The sequence below is a fragment of the Meriones unguiculatus genome, chromosome 1, assembly GCF_030254825.1.
Source record: "Meriones unguiculatus strain TT.TT164.6M chromosome 1, Bangor_MerUng_6.1, whole genome shotgun sequence".
Lineage (NCBI taxonomy): Eukaryota > Metazoa > Chordata > Mammalia > Rodentia > Muridae > Meriones > Meriones unguiculatus.
Window position 1 is genome coordinate 145,696,108 of NC_083349.1, and position 24,038 is coordinate 145,720,145.

The 24,038-nt window shown below is 47.3% G+C and overlaps 1 protein-coding gene across 1 annotated transcript; it reads right to left on the minus strand.

Annotated features, from left to right (window-relative positions):
• Window positions 1-344: 344 nt before the first annotated feature.
• Window positions 345-20,458, minus strand: LOC110552638 (carcinoembryonic antigen-related cell adhesion molecule 3-like). The gene is made up of 6 exons (XM_060368903.1): window positions 20,395-20,458; window positions 9,585-9,944; window positions 6,167-6,526; window positions 4,672-5,031; window positions 1,629-1,976; window positions 345-628 (listed from the first exon to the last, which is right to left on the minus strand). Exons 1-6 carry the CDS (start codon window positions 20,456-20,458, stop codon window positions 345-347), a joined length of 1,776 nt encoding a protein of 591 aa, XP_060224886.1.
• Between the last annotated feature and the right edge of the window lie 3,580 nt (window positions 20,459-24,038).

A 24,038-nucleotide genomic window follows, 5' to 3' on the forward strand; every position in this document is an offset into this window, starting at 1 on the left:
CTGCCCCATGTTAACCAGGGACTCAGAGCACAAGAAGTGTGAGGGCTCCTGAAATGCATTCCTGTAGCTTCTGGGGGTTGGCTGTATGTTTGATCCATGACCAAAGTTGGTAAAGCCTTTGCATTACTGGTTACAATATTGATGTTTTCACCTCCGTTTGGAAACTGAGTCTCTCTCTATGTCCTGGTCAGTCATTGTACAGGATTATCCCAGGATTACAAGCCTGACTCAAGTTTGCTGTGCCTGAGTGGTTAACTGATCATTTTTACCACATAATATTTATCCATGTTGTACCCCCATCGATAAAGAAATGCCCCCGCTCTGCAGCGGGATGCGAGGAGGGGTCACTCATTCGTCACGGCCAGGCTGACTGGGAGACTGGTCTTCGAACTGACCGGGTTGGAGACCACACACTGATACTCTCCAGCATCCTCCTTCCTGACAGGATCTATGCTGAGCTGGAACTTGGTCGCAGACAGGGTCGTCCTCTCTGTGAGCTTCAGGTTGTTGCTATTGAAGAGCCACTGGGTGGAGATTCCAGTGTCGGCTGAGAAGCAGGTGAAAACCACATAGCTCTGTTCTCTGACTGTAGTGTCAGTGGCTTGAATAAAGGGCTGTGTCACAGGCCCTGTGAAGAAACACAGGAGAGGGCAAAATGACAGTAGTCCTTCAGAGAGCTCAACCGGGCCTCTGTAGTCAACAGACACCTAAAAATGCCTCCAGCGTGGAGACATTGGGGCCATGACAACAGACAACAGATTCTGCTTTGGATCTGCCACCTGTGGCCTGTGTGACCCTGATTCTGACACTGAGTTTGCTGTGTCCCAGTCTCCCTACTTTAGGACACACAGCGCATGACCATTGCTGTATCCCTGAGTTATACTTATATCTGAGCATGTCCTGACTTGGGAGGGGGGAGCTGCTCAAATCAGCAGCATCTGTTGCCATTTACCTGCAGAAGAGAATTCTCTAGACTGGACCCAGGAGGGCAAGGAGCTCCCTGGAGAACTGTCTTCTCTGTCCCTCTTCTTCTGAGCACGACCTTCCTATAAAGCTTTCTAAGTCCGTCCGAACAGTCGGCTTATGTCCTGGCACCTGACCACTGAGACTTAGGAGAGAGAGATGACCAGATGACCTACAGAACTACAGCCGTCACCGCAGCTGCTCCCACGTTCTACAGGACTTGAACAGTCAGTGAAGCCTTGTTTCCCCTCGGCTCCCACAGGCGGTCAAATTCTAGCCCTCTCTGGAGACCACTAGAGTTGAGTCTGGGACAGAGATCTGGACCCTTGACTACACCATGATGAAATCATTGTTCTCTCAGCTAGGCCCTGCCTGACTTACAAGGGGTATTTCCCGGGGCCATGTTCATGGTGAGTGCCCCAAAAGTCCGAGGCTAACTGGCATCCATTGAGTTGGCCAAGGCACATCCTCCTCTGCAGATGGAGTCGGGTGAGGGACTCTGAGCTGTGATATGTCTACTTGGTGTGTGTCCTGCACTGAGTGCTCAGACTCCAGTGTGGAGACACAGTGTGGAGGGGAGGCAGGCATAGTCCGCATTCGACAGTCCTGTGTGTGTAAAGGGAAGTCAACCTCACCAGAACCAGGTGTCCCAGAGAATCACTTACTGTATATATGGAGGTACACGTGTGTTTCTTGACTTTCACGCCGTGTATTTAGGGTTCGTAGGGTGTAGAATCCAGCGTCTTCCCGGGTGGTATTGTGCAGTAGCAGGGATCCATTAGTGTACACTGTCTCTCTGCCGGTGTGTGCAGGTCCCAGAACACTCTTGTTAGTTTTTATGACATTCCGTGCAATCTCATGTCTCTTGACAGTGGCTACCCCTTTGTACCAGGAAAAGGATCGAAGGTTCTCTGGGATGTTATGAACAAGTAGGAGAGCATTTTTCCCTTCATCAACATTGGGTGGCATTGGTTCGATAGTGAGCTGGTCAGTGGCAGAAGGGTGAATGCAAGCTAAAAGGGGAGGATAGAAGGGAAAAGGGATAAACTCATCAATATCAGAACCTTTATCGTCTGCGTCCTGAGAAGCCTAGATCCATCACTCATCGGAAGTAGATGGGAGTGTCTGTCCAACACAGAGGATGTAAGCAAATGAAATCCAAGCACCTGCTCATGTCACTTCCTCTGTTTGGAAGTCTCTCCTTGTGTTGTTTTCACCCTCTCTGTCTTCACTTGCTTCCTCATGCTCAGAACATGTTGGGGTGGCCTGCCCTCTCTGACCTCTTGTTTCTCTACAGACCCCAGACTTAACCTTCTGACCTCTTTGATCTGTTTCTTTTCTTGTTCCAATCAACCCCTGGCTTCACTTCAAGGTGAGATTACCGGTCTTTCTTCCAGTTCACTAGAGCTAGGGTCTTGTTAGGAAAACCTAGTCTGATGTTTCTGGAAGGTCTAATGCCTGGACAGGTAGAGATACATTTGGGTGGTGAGCCAGGGGAGGTGGTGCACGCCTTTAACCCCAGCACTCAGGAGGAAGATGCAGGTGGATCTCTGTGAGTTTGAGGCCAGCATGGACAGCCAGGGCTATACAGAGAAACCCTGTCTCAAAAACAAAAACAAAAACAAAACTGTGTGGATGTTGAATGAGTGAAAGTCCCTGGGCCTTGTAAGACTGATGTTAATGAAGTTCTCATACTTGGAGCTACTGACACTGGTTAAACCTCCAGCTCACACTGACTTATGCATTTGTGGGGTGTAGGAGTGTAGGTGTGGGTGGGTGTGAGCGTGTGTTTGTGCAGGTGCAGATGTACACCATCTCGTGTGAATGGGAGGGTGCTCATCACAGCACCTTGATGGAGCTCAGAGGACAACTGGAGGGATTCTTTCCTGTCCTCCCCCCTTTGGAGACTCCAGCCAGGCTCTGAGCTCCCCTCCCTCACAGGCAGGCAGCGTTGTCCTCACCTGTGAGCAGGAACCACTCCCGGGGCTGAACCCTTTGCAGGGAAGTACAGCACGGACCTCCATGGTCCCTACAGCTGCTCTGCCCTCCCTCTGTGGAGAACGGCGTTCGCGTTCGCTCCAACCCTGCCCCAAGCTCTGCCGCCTCCTGCCAGGCAGGAGCAATTCCCAGGGTGACGCTCACTGTTGTCAGGGATAGTGTCCCGGGCTCTGCTCTGCTCTATCCCTTCCACACTTAGTCCTGCCTGGTGTCCCGTGTGTGTGTGTGTGTGTGTGTTTCAGTCCTACAGGCCACAGAGTGAGCAACAGGCTAATGATAATCTCTGTGCCCTAGGACAATGGTTCATCCCAGACCAGCCCTCTCTGTGTTCTCCCAGAATGTTCTCTATGACACGGAATCCTAACTGAGCACCTAGTCTACCCTGTGTGCTCAGTGCTCTGAGAAGTGAGGATTTATTCCCTGCAGGCAGGTGACAGAGATGCTTGCGGGGTCCAGAAAGACCAGCTGAGTGATGCCTGGGAAAAGGAACAGACCCCTTCTCACTGGAGTCACCAGTCGGGGTGCATTGTCATGAGGCCCAGGAGTAGTGTGAGGGGTGTCCTGTGTGCGTGAAGCAGATGACCTGAGTCCTGAAGAGAGGACAGTGGTTGTATCAGCCTGGCGAAACTTTCAGAGGGGCCCTCCATCTTCTCGTGATGGCTGAGCCATACATTGAGTCTGCCCACGCCCTTCCTGTGTTACAGCTCTCCAGGTGATTTCCCTGTAAGAAGTGCCAGGAGGAAGAGTGACCACAAAAAGATCCTCTGACAGACTTGTGTGCTTAAAAACACAGGAGCAGCCAGTGGGTCTGAGAGGGCTGTGTCGGAGACCTCCAGGTCTGCAGGGACGGGGCAGAAGCCAGGCTACAATTAATCTCATGGCTCCTGGAAATACTTTTCTAGGTGGTGACTGTGTGTCTTCTATAGCCACCTAGTGACGATTGGGAGAACTACATCTCGAGTCTGGGAGCTGTCCGAATCAGCACCTCTGTTACCAGTTGCCTGCCAGAGAGAATTTCAGAGCTGGACCCCAGAGAAAAATCACTTGCAAAGAGAACCTGTGTCCTTTGTTCCTCACTTTGGAGACCCTGGTCTTTCTGTAAGATCTTATAGGTGCATTGGGACAGTTAGTTAATGGCCTGGGCACCTGTCCAGCTATGCTCTCCCTGCTGAGTCTCTAGAGAAGATGAGCAAGGGACCTAGCCTAACGGTGGCCCTCGTTGCCATAGTGCCCATGTCAATAAAGCCTTGTCTCATGTCAGCTCTAACAGGAAGTCAGAACAAAGCAGTTACCAAAAGCTTCCCACTGTCATCTGGAGTCTAGCCAGGGACAGAGACTTGCAGGCCAGGCTCCTTGGTGTTCTCTGTGAGGATCACAGAAAATCCTCATCCAGGACCTTCCTGACCCCCACAGTCTCTCTCAGGGCCATGTGCATAGTGAGACCCCCAAGTGTCTGCGCTGAGTCTGACATCCTCGGGCTGCATTTACCCAGCTTGTTTCCCCCTGTCTGCAGGTAAAGACAGGCGAGGGGTTCTGATCTAATGCTGTTTGTCTACCCACTGTGTTTCCAGCAGTGAGTGCCCAGTCCCCAGTGTGAGGACCCCATGCTGGGGGTGGAGGGGAGAGCAGGCACAGCCCCACACTGACAGTTCAGTGTACAAAGCAGGACAGCTCACAGCCAGTAGCTGGAAGTCACCAAGAGTCACTTACGGCTTATATGAATCTGCACGTGTGTCTTTTCAGTTTGGAAATCTCTGCTTAAAGTTTCTAGTGTATAAAATCCTGAATCTTTCTCAACGACGTCCTGGAGCAGCAGGGATGCATTGGTGTACACCGTCATTCTTCGGCTGTGTGCGGGCCCCCTGCTGACGTAGTTCATGGCTCCGCTATAGTCTGCAATTTTAAGGTTCTGGGTGCTGTACGCCGATTTGTACCAAGAAAACATTCGAAGATCTTTGGGCAGATTATGAACACGGAGAAGAACATTTTGTCCTTTACCGGGATTCCTTGGCACTGGACTGATTGTGAGTGGGGCAGAGGTGAGAGGGTTACAGCAGGTAGAAAGGGAGGCTGGAAGGGAAAAGAAAAACTTATCACATGGGGATCGTTGTTCTTGGTGAAGAGATGGGGCTCTCCATGCTCAGCAGGTGGATTCGTCACTCAGCCTAAAGAAGTGAGTCTGCGTGTTTCTGTTTCACCTGGTGGAAGTCAGCAGGACCTCCACCACTCCCTCCACCACTCCCTCCCTCGGTGCCCTGGAATGTGTCCTTTCCTCTGTGAGTCTCCCCATGGGTGTCTACGAGGCTGCCCCCTCACTCTCAGACAAACACCCACTCACATTCATTCACACTGGAGGTCGAGACTGTGCCTCTGTGGAGCCTTTTCTCCTCAGACCTCACATCTTCATTCTCTGTTTTCTCACTTCCTTTGTGGCTCCCGTCAACCCCCGACTTCACCTTCTAGGTGTTCCTGCTCTGCCTTGCAGCACACAGGTCTGGGAATGGGAGAGGACAGTCTGGCCTTTCCGGCAGGCTCAGGTCTTGGAAAAGGCTCGAGGACTATGCTGGCTGGTTTTATGCCCTCTTCACAGAAGCTAGGGCCGATTTGAAAAGATGAATCAGCAATTGAAAATGCCATCACCATATTGGCCTGCAGGAAAGCCGAGGGTCCAGTCCACTGCCAGCAGCTCCAGGAAGCAGCACGCCTCTGTGGCCCCTGCTACAGTTCCTAGATTTTATTACAAAACTCATGTTTGGAGAAAATGACTACCCCAGTTTGACATGGACAGCCAGAACCACTGTTGTCTGTCAACGCTGAGAGGTGTACTAGTCTAGCACCAGCAAAATACTTCACCAGTAGCTGAGCCTAAGAAGATTACTACAGCCAGGACTCCCTGGTGCTCAACACCCTTAGGATGCCATGGTTTACCCCCAGCCAGCCCCTGCCTGAAACCACAGAGCCTTTCTTAGCAAAACTTGCATTGAGATTCCCCACAAGAATTGTGGATCATGTCTGACGTCTCAGGCTGAGTTACTTTCCATCAAGGTCTTTCTTGGTGCAGGAGGGGGACAGACAATGGAGTCTGACCTAGAAGCATTTGTCTCCTCCATGTGTGTGTCTTGCACTAAGTGCTCAAACCTCCACATGGAGACAATATGGGGACTAAGCCCCACACAGCGCTGGCTGACCACAGACAATCACTTACTGTCCATCTGGAGTTGCACATGTGCCACTTCAGCGTTCAGATCTGTGCTCAGGGTCCGTAGGGTGTAGAATCCAGCGTCCTTCCGGGTGGCGTTGCGGATCAGCAGGGATCCATTGCTGTACAGTGTCTCTCTACTGTTGCCTGCGGGTCCCTGCACACTTGAATTGGTGGCTATTGTGTGTCGGGCAACCTCAAGATTCTTGAACACATTCACCCCTTTGTACCAGAAGAGGGCTCGAAGACTCGCTGGAAGATGATGGACGAGTAAAAGAACACTTCCGCCTTCAGCCACGCTGGGTGGCACAGCTTCAATGCGGAGCTGAGCAGGGGCAGGAGGGTGAACACAGGTCAAACAGCATGCTGGAAGGGAAGAGAGAGACACAGCAATATTGGTGGGCCCTCTGTTTTTCGGCGAAGATGGGGCAGCGTTTCCTCAGCTGAGGTGCCCGGGTAAGCTTCTCCCTCTTCTACTTAATGCTGGTCATCACACTACCTCCTGCCCTCTGTGTCCCTGCACTTGTCATTTCATCTGTGGTGCTCTTTCCACAGGTGCCAACATGGCCAGAGCTCACTGCACTCTGCTGCCTGCTCACACTCTGTGTAGACTGGTGGCGATGCCTCCCGGCATCTTTCCGTAGAGTTTGTGTTTGGGCTCTCTGACTCTGTTGTTGTTGATGATGCTCTGTTCCTTCTGTGTTTCCAGCCAACGCCTGCCTTCACCGTCTAGCTTTTTGTGCTGGCCTGCGTTCCAGTCCGCTTGGAATAGTGTTTTGTGAGGAGCGGGATCTGCCTTACATATTTTAAAAAGAAAAAAAAATGCTTCCTTTAAAAAAAAAAATCTCAAGATACCTGTGCAGAATGAATGAAACTTAATGAGAAACTGAGGTCCACTGGGTCCAGGGTTTTACTTCTAAAACCCTCAGCTATGAGGCAAGTGAATAACTTAATTCTTTTACTTTTAATTATTTTACTTTTATTTCTGTTTCATATGTGTGTGAATGCATACATGTGAACACATGTGAATTCCTGCATAGAAATGTATATGGTGGGTGCATGCCACAGTACCTATGTGTGGGGCAGAAGACAATTTGAGGGAGTCACGGGGTTCTTTCCTTCCCCCACATGGGAGCTGAGGATTAAACTCATGTCATGGGGCGTGACAGAATGTACCTTCACTCCTTGAGACACCTCACTGGCCTACCTTTGTCAGATGCATTATGAGTCTCCCTGACATAGTTGGTAACAGTGGTCTCCAGAATATCGTGGCCAGTGTGATTGACTTTGAGTGGAGAATAATCTGCCTTTTCATGGCTATCATTACCATTTCCTGTTCGCAGAGAACCTCCTGCTGCTAAACCTCTGCCTGGCTGTATCATCTCCGCTAAGGGGGAGAGCAGACACCTTGAGTCTCCTTCAGACCCTTGTCCTTGTCCAACCAGGGCCTGAGTGCTACTCTCTCCCACACTGTTAAGGAACTCTCTCTTCACTTCTGGGCCCCTTGGAGGGAGGAACAGTGGGGGCTCCACAGTCTCCGGTGGTGTGTTGCCAGGGTCCTCCCACAACATAGAGGAGCTTCAGCATGCTCTGCTGTCCCGTGGTCAGCTCTGATGTCCTGGGGTCATCTCTGTTGTCCCGGGGTCAGCTCTGCTGTACTGGGGTCAGCTCTGCTTTCCCAGGGTCAGCTCTGCTGTACTGGGGTCAGTCATCTCTGCTGTCCCGAGGTCATTTCTCCTGTCCTGGGGTCAGCTCTGCTATACTAGGGTCAGCTCTGCTGTCCTGGATTTAGCTCTGCTTTCCTGGTCGGTTGGCTCTTTTGCCCTACCTCCCTCTGAGCTGAGTCTGCACCAAGGCAGAAGCCCCACCCAGAGGCACATGGGCTGTGGGCAGGGTCCTTGTTTAAGGCCACTTCTCTCTCCCTCTCTCTGTCCTTATGTTTCAGAATCCAGACTATACAGTGAACAACAGGCTCATAAGCCCCTCTGTGACCCAGAGTCCAACAGCTCACTCCATGGCTGACCTCTGCTTTATCCTAGCTTTGGCTCTGTCACCACCAAAGACTCCGTGCTCCCTACACATCCTTTGTGACACAGAAACTCCACTGAGCACCCAGTCATCCCCATGTCCTCAATGCTCTGGGAAGGCGGAATTTACACTCAGCCAGAAGGTGACAGCGATGTCTGTGAGGGCTGGAAAGGGAGCAGCTGAGTGACACCAGGGGTAGGACACTCATCGCTTATCGCTGGTGTTAGCATTCAGGGTCTGATCCAGGACAAATATTCAGGGACTTCTGGAGATTGGTGTTCTGTGTGTGCAGCAGGTCACCTGAACCCTGGAGAGGTATGGACTCACTCTGCGGTGGAGGGCGAAGAGGGGAGCCTGAATCCCAGCCTCCTTTGTTGGCTGAGATGTGGTTTGGGTCTGCCCATGACCTTTCAGGATGCCTCTGTCCTTTGTTTGGTAATTTCCCTGTCATCCTCTCTTTCTCCATTCAAGATGCTAGAAAGGAGAAGCAGCCAGTAGGTCAAACTAGCCTTGTGGGAGGGACCAGCAGGACTGTTGGGACAGAAATAGAAACCATTTCTTTTATGTTCTCCAGGAAACCAGCCTATCAAGTTTGACTGTGAGCTAATATCACCCCCTAGATGATCAGAAGCATGACTGCATGTCTCCGCTGTCAGAGGCTGTTACTGTTTCCTTCAGGAGAGAATGCCCTGGGCTGGACCTCAGAGGACAAGGACTTCCCAGGAGGACCTGGGTCCTCTGTTCCTCCCCTTTGGGACCCTGACCTTGCTGTGAAGACTCAAAAGCCAATGAGGACAGTTGGCTGATGGTCTGATGACCTGGTCAGCTGGGCTCTCCATGCTGAGTGTAAGAAGGAGGTTCCCAGGTGACCTGCCTTAAATGTGTCTCTCAAAAGAGTGCACTAGTTGGTTTCACATGCTATGAAATACAGATGGTCAAAAACTATTCTTACATGTCAGCTCCAACAGGAAGTAAGAGTCCAACCCTGGCAAAATACTCCTCAGCATCACTTGTAGTCCAAGCTGGGACAGAGGTCTGGAGTCAGGGATCATTGGTGCTCACCTCTCTATGGTGATACCAAAATCTGCCTGATGGAAGCAGGATCTTTCTTGATACTTGGGGTTCTCATGTTGACAGTGAGAACCCCAAAAGACTAGACTAAGTCCAATATTCCTTGCACTGAGTTACGTGCACCCCCCCCACACACACACACCTCTGAGAGTGGAATCAGGGCAGAAATAGAATCTATGCCATTTGTCTCCATGATGTCTGTCCTGAACGAAGTGTTCAAACACCACCATGAGGACACAGTGCAGAGCGGAGGCATGCACAGGCCAAACAGCAGACGTGTGTCTATACCTGGACCATCACTGAGTGATCACAGACAATCACTTACTGTCCACATAGAGTTGCACATGTGCCACTTCAGCGTTCAGATCTGTGCTCAGGGTCCGTAGGGTGTAGAATCCAGCGTCCTTCCGGGTGGCGTTGCGGATCAGCAGGGATCCATTGCTGTACAGTGTCTCTCTACTGTTGCCTGCGGGTCCCTGCACACTTGAATTGGTGGCTATTGTGTGTCGGGCAACCTCAAGATTCTTGAACACATTCACCCCTTTGTACCAGAAGAGGCTTCGAAGTTTCTGTGGGAGGTTGTGAACCAGCAGAAGGACACTTTCGCCTTTAGCGACACTGGGTGGCACTGCCTCAATACGGAGCTGAGCAGAGGTGGCAAGGTGACCGCAGGTCAAAAGGGAGACTAGAAGGAAAGAGAGATACAGCAATATTAGAACTGTGTATCTGGCTAAGATGGAGCCCTGTGTCCTGAGCAGGTGTGCCTGCTGCTCAGCCTAGCTGTGTGGGTAAGCATCTCTCTGTCCTGCATGGAGGAGGTCAGCACATACCTCCATGAACTCAGTGTCTCTACACTTCTCATTTCATCAACATGGAGCTCCAACAGGAAGCTTGGTTGTCAGTATGTTGTCAGTATGGCTGTGGCTCACTGCCCTCAATCCCTGCTCACATTCAGTGTAGACTGGTGTTGGGTGATTCCTCCCCAGCTTCTTTCCCTAAAAAGTCTAGGACTTCACTCTGACTCTTTTTGTTGTTGTTCTGTCCCTCTTGTAGTTCCTGTTAACACCTAACTTCCCCTTCCTGCTTTCTATTTAGAGTCCAGTCAGATGAAGTTGTTGTAAGAACTGGGATTTGACTTGTATTTTTAAAAGAAATACTGCCTAAAAATATCAGACATTCTACTGGGCTTCAAGGAGATGAAAAGAAAGAAAAAATAATTTCTTGTAAAACTTTCAGTTATCAGTGCACCATTTTACAGGGCTCCAACTCTACCTGCAATCCCAGAGGCAGAGGCCATCAGAAACTATCAAGACTATCAAGACAGCAGTGGGACTCTCTGGGCAAACCCAGCAGCAGTTTGGTCTTACCCAAGCCCTCCATGCACCATTTCCCAGACACCAGCTCTACCTGCAACCCCAGAGGCAGCAGCCATCAGGGACTATCAAGATAGCAGCCAGCAGAAACTACCAGAGGCTGGCAGCCATCAGGGGTTATCAGAGGCCTGCAGCCATCAAGGGATAGCCTCTCTACCTGCAATCCCAGAAGCCTACTGCCATCAGGATCCACCAGGCCTGCCAAGACTAAACACCAGTATAAGAACACTCTTCACAAAAGCCAGGGCAATATGGCACCACCAGAACCCAGCTATCCTACTACGATAAGTCCTGGATATCCTAACACAGCTGAAGAGCAAGGAAACCACCTTAAATATAATTTAATGGAGATGATACAGGCCTTTTAAAAGGAAATAAATAAATCCCTTAAAGAGACACAGAAAATAGATGAAGGAAATTAATAAACCCCTTAAAGAAATACAGAAAAATACAAGCAGTCAGGAGAAGGAAGTGAATAAAACTGTTTAAGACCTGAAAATGAAAATAGAAGCAATAAGGAAAACACAAACTGAGGCAATCCTAGAGAAGGAAACCCTAGGAAATAGAACAGTATCACCAACAGAGTACAGGAGATGGAAGAGAGACTCTCAGGCACAGAAGATACAATAGAAGAAATTTATATATCAGTCAAAGAAAATGCTAAATCTAAAAAAGTGTCTTACGTGAAACATAGGGAAATGTGGAACACTATGAAAAGATCAAACCTAAGAATAATAGGAATAAAAGAAGAAGATTCCCTTCTCAAAGGCCCAGAAAACATCTTCAACAAAATCATAGAAGAAATTTTCCATAACCTAAAGAAAAAGATGCCTTTAAACGTACAAGAAGCTTACAGAACACCAAATATATTGGACCAAAAAGGGAAATACCTCACCACATAATAATATAAACACTAAATGTACAGAAGGAAGAAAATGAAAAACCACAAAAGATGAGGGCAAAGTAGCATATAAAGACAGACCTATTAGAATTACACCAGACTTCTCAACAAAGACTTTAAAAGCCAGAAGAACCTAGGCAGATAGCATGCAGACCATAAGAGACCACAAATGCCAGCACAGGCTTTTATATCCAGCAAAACTTCCAGTCATCATAGATGGAGAAAACAAGATATTCCATGATAAAAGCAAATTTAAACAATATCTATCCACAAAGCCAGCTCTATAGAAAAATCCAACTCAAAGAGGTAAACTACACCCCCCCAAAAAAAAACAGAGGAAATATTCCACACCAGAAAAAATAAAAAACCACAAACATACACACACACTAACAACCAACATCAAGCTAACAAGAAGCTACAATCAGTGGTCATTGATGTCTCAACATCAATGGACTCAGTTACCCCAATAAAAAGATACAAGCTAACAGAATGGATGAGAAAACATGATTAGCTGAAAGATACTAGATGGGGGTGGGGATCCATTGAATCAGTTCAACTTTGTACACGTTAAGATGTTTTAACATCAGAATGGAACTCAGGGAATGTGGTATGATGGAAAAGAGGTTTTGTCTACATTTCCATAGATGATGAAAGACTCTGGGTTGCATCAAAATTAATAAAGATTCAATCCAAATAAGAGAAGTTTCCAAATAAAAGACACAACTCAAGAGATGCAGAAAGGCAGCAATGCAGAAAGCAGATCCCTGGGGGTGGGAATAGAGGAGGAAGGAGGACGCCTCGATGGGTTAGCATGGAGAAAAAAAACATGTGAGCTAAGAGAAAGGACTCCAATAATGGCATGAAAATGCCCAGATGAAAAACACAAGAAAGTACCATAGGATTTTGGATGGAAGGTAATCCAGATAGGAAGGATTAAGGTGGATGGCATTGGATGGGAGCTGGGAGATGGATGGTGAGGATATTGAGACAGTGTAAATGAAATATCTGCCCAGGCCAAGGTAAATAAGGCAATTATAAATCTAGAAGAAGGAGGAGGAGAACGAGAAGAAGGAGGAGGAGAACGAGAAGGAGAAAAAGAAGAAGAAGGAGGAGGAGGAGGAGGAGGAGGAGGAGGAGGAGGCAGATCCCTCTGCATGGAGACAGCTTAACACACTAGCTGAAGTGGGACAGACAGTTCATCAGACTGGCAGACTGCAAAACCTTGATGCTGAAATGGACTACTGTTGAAGGACAGATGACAAGGACTTCAATTATGGAGGATCATCGCATACATGGCAGAGTGGATCCTCAAAAGGACATTCAGACTGTTAAGTTGACGGGATTGATGATTGTTTCTATTGTAAAAGTCAAACAGTGTACAATTTTCAGCTTAAACAGAAAGGAGGGTGTTGTAGAGGAATTTTAATTCAAAACATGGCTGCTCTGGCAAGAGATCACATCCAAAGACCTTCTAGGTCTGTGTGATATGGATGGAATACAAACATGCCTTTAATTTAAGAGACAGAGGCAAGCAGGTCTCTGAGTTCAAGGCCAGCCTGGCATAGAACAAGTCTCAGGTAAAGAGAAGCTTAAGTCAAGATGTGGTGGTATACACTTTCAATCCCAAACAATTAAAGTAAAGTTAGTTTGTAAAAGGAAGCACCCATGTTTGAAAGTGATGTCTAATTGAATGGCAGAAACAGTGACAAATCAGAGAAAGATTTGACAGAATGGGATATGTCCAACTCTCACAAGAACAGAGAGGAAAGGAAAGCTACTTAATGGGCAATGCAAAATGATAGAGGAGGCAGTTTTACAGAAAGAGGTTGAGTGAGAGAACAAGCCAGACACAGGTGAAGACAGAATGAGCCAAAGAATTAGAAGGTGCCAGAAAATTAGAAAAGATTGTTGCAGTTAGTCAGAGGCCTAGAGAAAATCCAGATTGAATAAGTACAGTGGGAGAAGAGATTTAGCCAGAACAGCTGAGTTGAACCAGCCAGCTATGAGCTCAAAAAACAAACAAAAACCAAGAAAGGGTGAAATTATTCAGCAGTATGTCTCAGAGGCTGAAAATATTCTACACCTAGGTTAGATTATACAAAGTCTAGAAGCTCCCAAGGCTATGCCTCGGTTAGAAGACAGGCAATAATTTTCTGAGACAACAACTGAAGCAGGCAAATAAGAATTCCTTTTACAGTTTCCCTTAGGAACATTGATAGAATATACTCAATAAAGTACTTGCAAACTGAATCCAAGAACACATCAAAGATATCATCCACCATAATCAAGTAGGACTCATCCCAGGGATGCAGGGGTGGTTCAACGTATAAAAATCCATAAATGTGATCCACCATATAAACAAACTGAAAGGAAAAAAAAACACATAATCATCTCATCAGATGCTTAAAAAACTATTGACAAAAATCAAACACCCCTTCATGTTAAAAGCACTGGAAAGATCTGGGATACAAGTCATATTCCAAAACACAATAAAGGCAATATACAACAAGCAAACAGTCAACATCAAATTAAAAGAAGAAAAACCTAAAGCATTTCCACAAAAATCAGGGACAAGACAAGGTACCCTCTCTTCCCATATCTAGTCAACATAGTACTTGAAGTCTTAGCTAGAGCATTAAGACAACTAAAGGAGATCAAGGGGCTACAAATTGGAAAAGAAGAAATAAAAGTATCACTATTCACAGATAATATGATAGTATACATAAGTGACCTACAAAATTTTACCAGGGAACTCCTACAGCTGATAAACACCTTCAGCAAAGTGACTGGATACAAAAATAACTCAAAAAAAATCAGTAGCCCTCCTTTATACAAATGATAAATGGGCTGAAAAGGAAATTGGGGAACAACACCCTTCACAATAGCCACAAAAAAAAATATAAAATATCTTGGTGTAACTCTAACCAAGCAAAGAAAGACCTGTATGACAAGAAATTCAAGTATCTGAAGAAAGAAATTGAAGAAAATATTGGAAGATGGAAAGATGTCCCATACTCATGGATTGATAGGATTAACATAGGAAAATGGCCATCCTACCAAAAGCAATCTACAGATGCAAGGCAATCCCCATCAAAATTCTTTATAGGCCTGGAAAAAGCAATTCTCAACTTCATAAAGAAAAATTAAAAATCCAGGATGGCTAAAACAATCTGTACAATAAAAGAAGTTCTGAAATATCTCCATCCTGATTTCAAAGCAATAGTAATCAGACAAGTAAAAACAGACAATTAGATCAATGGACTCAAATAAAAAAAAAAACAAAACTCACGAACAGACACCTGATTTTTGACAAAGAAGCCAAAACCATACAATGAAAACAAGAAAGCATCTTCAACAAATGGGGCTGGTATAATGGTATAACTGGATGCCAGTATGTAGAAGACTGCAAATAGATCCATGTTTTTCACCCTGCACAAAACTCCAGTCCAAGTGGATCAAAGACCTCAACATAGAACCAGACACACTAAACCTAATAGAAGAGAAAGTGAGGAAGCACCTTGAACTCATTGGTACAGGAGACAACCTTCTGAACAGAAAACCAACAGCTCAGGCACTGAGGTTAACAATTAATTAATGGGACCTCATGAAATTAAAAAGCTTCTGCAAGGCAAAGGACACTGTCAATAGGATAAAAACTGCAGCCTACAAAACTGGAAAGAATCTTCACCAACCTTATATCCAACATAGGGCTAAAATCCAAAATATATAGAGAACTCGAGAAGTTAAACACCAACAAACCAAATAACACAATTAACAAAAGGGATAAAGAGGTAAACAATGAATTCTCGACACAGGAATCTCTAATGGATGAGAAGCACTTAAAGAAATGTTCAGTGCACCAGAAGCAGTGGAAGAGAGGAAAAAGGATGGGGCCTACTATAGAACATCCTCTGAAAGGATCCACCCAACAGGGGATCAAAGCAGATGCCAAACTTTGGGCAGAGAGCAAGGAGTCTTATGGAAGAAGAGAGGGGTAGGAATAGAGGGACATGGAGGGGACAGGAGCCCCACAAGGAAACCAACAAAGCTAAAAGATCTGAGCCCAGGGGGTCCTCCGGAGACTGATGCACAAACGTAGGACCATGCATGAGGAGGGCCTGGACTCCCTGCTCAGAAGTGACTGATTGGCAGCTCAGTCTCCATGTGGATCTCTGAGAGAAGGGAGCAAAGGCTGCCTCTATCGTGAACTCAAATTGACTGCTCTTTGATCATTCGCCCCTGATGATGCAGCCTTGCCAGGCCACAGAGGAAGAAGATCCAGGCAGTTCTGATGAGACTTAACAAGCTATAGACAGATAGCCGTAGTGGAGAACTCCCCCTTGGACTAGGAGAATGTGATGTGGGGAAGAGGGAGGGAAGGTGGGACAGGAGAGAGTTGAGGAAGGGGGCTTCAGTCAGGATATATAATGAATAAATCATGAAGAATAAAATTAAAATTAAAAAAAAAGGAATGTTCAATGTACTTAGTCATCAAAACGACTCTGAGATTCCATCTTACACCTGTCAGAATGGCCATGACCAAAAACTCGATGAGGATGTGGAGCAAGGGGAACACTTCTTCATTGCTGGTGGGAACACAAATCTGTACAACTCAGTCTGGAGGGTTCTCAGAAAAATGGGAATAGATCTAGCTCAAGACCCAGCTATTCTACTCCTGGGCATATACCCAAAAGATGCTCCACCATACTGCAAGAACACTTGCTCAACTATGTTCATAACTGCTTTATTTGTAATATCCAGAAACTGGAAACAACCTAGATGTCCCTCCACTGAGGATAAAGAAAATGTGGTACATTTACATAATGGAATACTACTCAGCTATTAAAAACAAAGACACCATGCAATTTTCAGGCAAATGGATGGAAATGGAAAAGATTATTCTGAGGAAGGTAACCCAGACCCAAAAATACATGCATTGTATGTACTCACTTGTAAGCGGATATTAGCCATAAAATATAGGATACCGTGCTCTAATCCACAAACCCAGACACTGAGGAGAGGCCTAGGGAAAAGGCTAAACCTCACTCAGAACGGGAAATAAAATAGACATCTGAAGTAGATGGAGGGAGGGACCTCTGGGTGGGCGAAGGGGCAGGGAAGGTAATGGGTGGGGATTAGGTGTGTGGAGAGTTGGGGTAGGAGGAGGACCCAGAGAGAGAACTGAGAGATCTCTGGTACAGGAGAGGCTCCTGGGAGACTATGGGGGTCACCCTAGCTGAGACTTCTAGCAGCGGGTGTTAAGGAGCCTGAAGTGGCCACCTCCTGTAGCTGGGTGGGACTTCCAGTGGAAGGAGGGGGACACCAACCTGCCCATGAAACCTTTGACCCAAAATGTGTCTTGCCTACAAGAAGTGTAGGGGCAAAGATGGGACAGGGATGGGGGGAGTGGCCAACAATGACTGGCCCAACTTGAGACCCACCCCATGGGAGAAAGGCATCCCCTGACACTATTAATGACACTCTGCTATGCTTGCAGACAGGCGTCTTAGCATAACTGTCTTCTGCGAGGCTTCATCCAGCTGCTGTAGGAAACAGAGGCAGAGACCCACGGCCAAACAATAGGCTGACCTGAGGGTGGGGGAGTTCTGTGGAAGAGTGAGAGGAAGGATAGAGGGAGCCAGAGGGGTCAGGCACACATCAATAAGACCTACAGATTCAACTAACCTGGACCCAGGGGGCTCACAGAGTCTGAACCACCAACCAAAGCGCACGCGTGGACTGCCCAGAGACCACACGCACCACGTGTAGCAGAGGTGCGGTGCCGTCAACATGAGTCACCCAACCGTGGGCGGAGAGCTGGCTCTGACTGTCGTCTGCTGCTGGATCCCTTTCCCCAGCCGGGCTGCCTGGTCGGCCCCACCGGGAGAGGACGAGCTGCCCCTTGAGGTGCCTGGCGGGTAGACACCCCTTGGGGGCCTCCCCTTCTGTGAGGAAAAGGAGAGGAGGGATGGGGAGGGGCACAAGGGCAAGGCTGGGAGAAGAGGAGGGAGGGGCTGAGACCAGGCGGTAAACAGGTTAAATAAATTAATCGATGGAAACACTAACTCTCTAAAAAGACCAAGATATCTGTGGGAAATGAATGATGGCTCAGGGCCCTGTATGTCCAATGTCCATGGAATTAGTTAAGAAATGCATAGGTTTGGGGATACAGTTTTGTGTGGAAGTTTGTGTGCAAGGACATGTGTCAGTGGGGGGTACACCACACAGCCCTAGAGGGATGTCAGGGGGCAACTTGTGCTCACTGATCCTCAGGTCACCCAACAATTGCCAGAGCCAATCATCAGGAATGAACTCGAAGTGAGCAAGCGAGCTTCTCGGAGATGGCCCACTGCTGCAATGCCCGCCCGTGATGGGTGCACCTAGTAGGTCCCTAGGGACCTCATCTCTGTATTGTTTCTTGCTACTGATTGCCTTTTCATGCTATACCCCATAGAGCATGAATATACATACACACACACACACACGTATACATAAACTTCATTGCTTATACTCTGATGTGTCTGCCTTTCTCTGCCAGGCAGATTCTTGCAGAATCATTAGGGAGATGATTTTATTACTCTTGATCATGACTCCTAAATTGATTCAAGTAGTCTTTTTAGCCCCTCCTGCAGAGTAACTAAATCTGCTTGGACCTCTGTGATTTTTCACTGGACACGGACACATGAACTTCTCTAGGGCAGAGACGAGCCTTTGACAGATGTGTCGCTCCAGATAAGCTTTTGCTCCAGAGATGGCACCGTGAATCCTGGTCTGTGCCATAACTATAGGCCAGTTGGTTTGAGCTTCCCATGAACCCCAGAATATAATGGGGCTCCCAAGAAATGTCTACATTAAGTACAAACCTTAATGTCAAAAACTACAAACTGTTTTGTTGTGTCGTTTCTAAATTTACATTGTATCTTGGAATGAAATACAGATAGAATTATTGTCCTGAACTCACTATAAACTTAGAGATAGCTGGAAAAATGTGTTCTCAGGTCAACCTTAACAGAAAAGACATGTATCTTGTTGTAACCTCTCCGGCCTTGTTAAACTTTAGGCCCTGTCGATGTTCGTCATTCTGAACTCACTAAGAACTTATGTAGCGGATACACGATAAATGTTTAGTGTTCATGAAAAAACATGTAACCTGTTATCCTGTTATATTTTCAAATTCGTCTGACTTTCTGATTATTTGCCTTTTTGGCTATGAGGTAATTCCTTTTGTGACATAGAGAGTTTTGTCTCAGGAGTATAAAAACTATGACCAGACAATAAACAGGGTTAAAGTCTGCTGGAATTCACTTCATCTATGGGTTTTAAAAATGTATATAAGTATGTGTTTGCATGTAAATGCATCTGTCTATTTTTGTACACATGTTACAGAATGTATGCTCTCTGTCTGACTTTATGTAAGGAGCTCCTTTTGTATCATCCATTGAATATATGTATGAATATTTACGGATCTATATGTCTGGTTGTTTGTCTATGTGTAGGTATGGGCTGATACTACAGAAATGGCCATAGCAGCTAGTCAGGAAAGAGATTTCCCTGAGGACAGCCTAAACTTGTTTAGTTTCTGTAGAGGAGGTGCTGGCTGAAATCAACATTATCATCATATGTATACTTATGGGTTAAAATTTCTTGTTTCATCCACTTTTTGAGTGAATGTGTATGCACAAGACTTCTTTTTCTTTTCTCTTTGGTTCACAAAGGGTTAATGGGCCTCAAGCCCCAACCAGCAGTGACAAGCAGAAACCCCAAGTCTCATCTTGGGCTCCTGTCTTCAGGAGACTCATGACTGCCTAGGAGTTCCCCTCCACGCCCACACAGACAGGGAGTGGAAACCTTTACCTGTGAGCAAGAAGAATGGATACAGAAACTGTGGTACATTTACACAATGGAATACTACTCAGCAGTTAAAACCAAAGAAATTATGAATTTTTGAGGCAAAAATGGATGGAACTAGAAAAGATCATCCTGAATGAGGTAACCCAGAAGCAGGAAGACACACATGGTATATACTCACTCATAAGTGGATATTAGCTGTATAATATAGGATAAACATACTAAAATCTATAGTCCTTAAAGAAGCTAAAAAAGGGGGACCCTAGGGAAGATACTTAATCCTCATTCAGAAGGGCAAACAGTATGGACTTGGAAGTGAGAGAAGACAGGGAACAGGACAGGAGCCTACTACAGAGGCTCTGAAAGAATCTACCCAGCAGGATATCAAAGCAGATGCTGAGATGCCTAACCAAACTTTCGGCAGACTGCAGGGAATCTTATGGAAGAAGGGGGAGATAGAAAAACCTGGAGGGGACCAGGAGCTCCATAAAGAGACCAACAGAGCCAAAAAATCTGGACCCAGAAGGGCCTGAAGAGACCGATGCTTCAACCAAGGACCATTCATGGAAAGAACCTAAACCTCCTCCCCGTCAGATGTAGCCCATGGCACCTCAAGTCTCCAAGTATATTCCCTAGTAAGGGGAGCAAGGACTGTCTCTGACATAAACTCAGTGGCCAGCACTTTGATCACTTCCCCCTGAGGCAGGTGCAGCCTTACCAGGCTACAGAGGAAGACAATGCAGCCAGTCCTGATGGGACCTGATAGGCTAGGGTCAGAGGGAAGGGGAGAAGGACCTCCCCTATCAGGGGACTAGGAGAAGGGCATGGGGGAGAAGAGGGAGGAAGTGTGGGATTGGAGGGAGACGAGGGAGGGAGCTGCAGCTAGGACAAATATTTAAAAAGAAGAAGGAGGAGGAGGAGGAGGAGGAGGAGAAGGAGAAGAAGGAGAAGAAGAAAAAGATTGACTAGGAGTTCTCCACAGCTACACACAGTCAAGGAGTAAGCACCCTTACCTGTGAGCAGGAGCCCCTGCCAGGGGGCACACCCCTTGCAGGAAATCACAGAAGATGCCTCCATCTCTCTTCTCACTGTGACGTCCTCTGAGGAGAAGAGCTTCAGCTCCAGCAAGGCCTCTTGCCTCTGCTGTCCTTCTTCACTCTGAGGTGATCTTATTCTCAGGCAGAAGCACTTCCCAGAGTCCCACGGGCTGTAGGGGGTGGGGTCTGTGTCCAAACCACTGCTCTGTTCATTCCATTCTGAGGGCTGCCTCACATCCCTCTCAACTGTTCTCTCTTTACGTTTATCCTCTGCGCAACACGTTGAGAAACAAGGCTGATAAGCATCCCCTGCCCTCAGAGAACAACAACTCATCCCAGGGCTGACGTCTGCTGTGTCCTTGCCTTGAGTCTGTCAGCACCAAAGAGGGAGTCTCCAGCCTGACTACGTGGCCAGAGACACAGCTGAACACCAGTCTTCCCCGGGTCCTCAGTGCTCTGGGGAGGTGGGATTTTTCAGCAGGAAGATGGCAGAGATGCCTCTGAGGGCTGAAAAGGGACCAGCTGAGTGATGACTAAGGATGAAGATCAACCCTTTATCACTAATGTCACCAGTCAAATTCCTGATCCAAGAGAGAGGCCCAGGAGCAGTTGTGTGAGAAATTTCACATCCTCAGTGTTAGAGAAGAGGTGGTCTGTGTGTCCTGGAAAGGACTGTGGGCTCCCTCTTCCTACAGAGGGTTTCAAGGCAACCTTCCAGCATTATGCGTTGGCTGAGCTGTGTGTTGGGAGAGCCCGGGAACTCTCTGATCACTTTTGCCCTTTGTCTGGGTGATTTCCCTGCAGAAATTCTGTCTTCCTCTATGGGAGATGCCAGGAGGGAGGGGACTGTCAGGTTCCCCAGATAGAGGGGTGTTCTCACACAAGAGAGACAGAGCCGGGTCTTGAGAGGGAGCTCCAAGTTAGTAGAGACAGTGTTGGACACCAATCTCCAAGGCAAGATCATGGCTTGGGGAACAATTTTCTGAGTGTTGAGTGTGTGTCCTGATATCACTGGGAGAACTGCAATCTCATGTCCAGGCCTACAGTAGAGATGGTCAACAAAGCCCTGATCCCTGCAGCACAGGTGGGGTGCAGGGCCTGTCATCTTGCTCACTGTGCTCTCCAGAACTCTTAATTCCATCCAGAGTAAGGTGGGTCTAGACAGGGTTCCAGGTTCTTCTGGGAATCTCTGGGCTAATGTTGGAAGAAGTGTGCATCCAGAGGATGGGGACCCTAGAAAAGGGGGAGTTTGTGCCCCCAGAATTTCAAAGAAAGGTCCTAGGACATTTGCCTTGAGAGTCAAAGGAGAAGACAATGATGGAAAGGGCTGCACCTACACTCACAGGTCCATCTCTGCTGTTGAAATCCTTCCTTCTTTTTGCCCCCAGGGTGCTGAGGGGGTCTGCTCTTGAGGTCAGTGGACATTGACAAATGGGTGTGTCGTTTGCTCTTCCCTCTATACTGTTCTAGGGCTCTTTCTTTCACTGTGATAAAAAAAAAAAAAAAAAAAAAAAAAAAAAAAAAAAAAAAAAAAAAAAAAAAACACCCTGAGCAAAAGCAGTTTAGGAGAGCAAAGGATGAATTTCTTTTCCAGGCCTGGATCATGGTGTAGCACTGAAGGAAGCTGAGGAAGAAAACATGGTGCCTCATGTGCTGGCTTGATGTCTGGCCCATGCTTAGCCAGCTCTCTTATACAACCAAGGACCTTCTGCCTAGGGATGGTGCCGCCCACAGTGGACCCTTCTGCATCAACAAAGACAATCCCTCACAGACATGCCCACAGCCAGACCTGATAAGGAAGTTATGCAGTTGATACTCTTTCTCACCACCACCCCAGGTGACTTGTGGCTGTGTCAGTTTGACAGTTAAGGTGACTAGGACACTGTTTCAAAGTGCTGTCTTTCTCCTCCACAGAGAGACTACAGAAATTGCCTCCATTCTCCAAGTAAGTGTTCCTCTCTTCCCTGCAGTCTTCACATGGGCTGGTATCCACAGCCCCTCACAGCCGGATCCTGGCTGAGTCAGGACACCACTCAGGAGCATCTACAATACTTTCTTTTCCCACTTCCAAGTCCCTGAGCCCAGGAACATTCTGATGTCCACCACAAACATTGTGAGGAGTAACTGAAACACATCTCCAAAATGTAAATATCCTGACTCAGAACAGATCTTCTAGGCATGCACAGGCCTCTTCTGACTCCAACTGAATCAGAGCAGAAACCGGTCACCAGCTGGGACAGGATCGGAGCATTTGGAGTACAAGAACATGAGCATGGTTCAAGACTCTGGGTGGTCCATGCGGGTCATGGAGGGTGGAGATCATGAAAGCAGTGGAGGGGACAGGGAGGCCTGAATCAGTGCCTGGAAGAAAAATCTAGTTGACCTTAAGTATATTCCTCTCCCTGGGAAGGTCCTCCGACTTGGAAAAATATCCTCACTCATATTCCAAGACCAAACCAGGGTCACCCAGAAGAAATCAGAGATGCAAGGAGAGAAGGAAGAAATGGAGTGGAAATTTCCTGAAAGGATTGGGATTTGTTTGGGCCCATGGGGCACAGGCTGGGAATTTTCCTGTGTCTATCCGTAAAGCTTAGGCTTCACCCCAAAGTTCAGCGCTGACATTTCAGAGCTCCTGTTACCAAGACCTGTAAGTTCCTCCACTGTGGTCATACCGAGTCCAGTGGCAGAGTTCTGGGTAAGGGAGATAAAGGATCTGCTATTAGGAGTAGTGATGTTGGGGATAAAGAGCTCTTGGGAGGGTGACCGGGATTTCCCCTGATAAGCTAAGAGTGCTGAGCAGGTGGCTGAGAGGCTAAATGGCAGGAGACATTCAGGTTTGGTTCTGGATGAAAATGAATATCTGAGGGGGATACCAGCAGGACATCTGCACCATCTAAATCAAAGAGGATAAGGCCACATGTGATGTCAGCAGAGCAAAGGGGAAATCCTGGTCTGTAGAAGGCTATGTTATCTGTGATATAACCCTAGTTAAGCAAGTTCCAACCAGAGCTGGGGTGTAGATTAGTAGAAGAACACTCATCTGGCATGCACGAGGCCCTGATCCATCTCCAGTACACACAGAGAACATCCCCACTGGATACTCATGTGTGCCCTGAGCCTGAGTCTGACATGTTCCCTGTGTCATCATCACCCTGAGCCTCTCTAGGCAGAACTCCCTCCAGACCATTCTAGGTCAGTGCTGGGCCTGGCTGCAAATGCTTAGGCTACACCAGGATACCCTGGCCTGCCTAGATATCTGTGTGGTGGCTCAGTGCCGTGAATCCAAGAAGAACTGAGCGTACTGGCTCCAGCCCTCTGTGTTTAGGCAGTTGTAGCAATGATGGGACAGAAATTACTCACAGGTAATATTCAGGTTAAATGGGTCACTCCACGTGGCACTCAGGCTCCAGATTTGACACTCACAGGATCTTATGTCAGTTGTGACACTGAATAAGTGAGAGTCTTGCTGCCCTCCTCCAGCTTCAGCCTGTCACCTTCTAAGAGGCTTTGACTATTTATCCTCCACATGTGGGCTGTATTCTCGGTCTCAGGTTTTTAAAGCATCCTCCACGGGGTTAGAATCGTTGCTTGTGACGGTGGCCTTGGCTATCAGTGCTGTG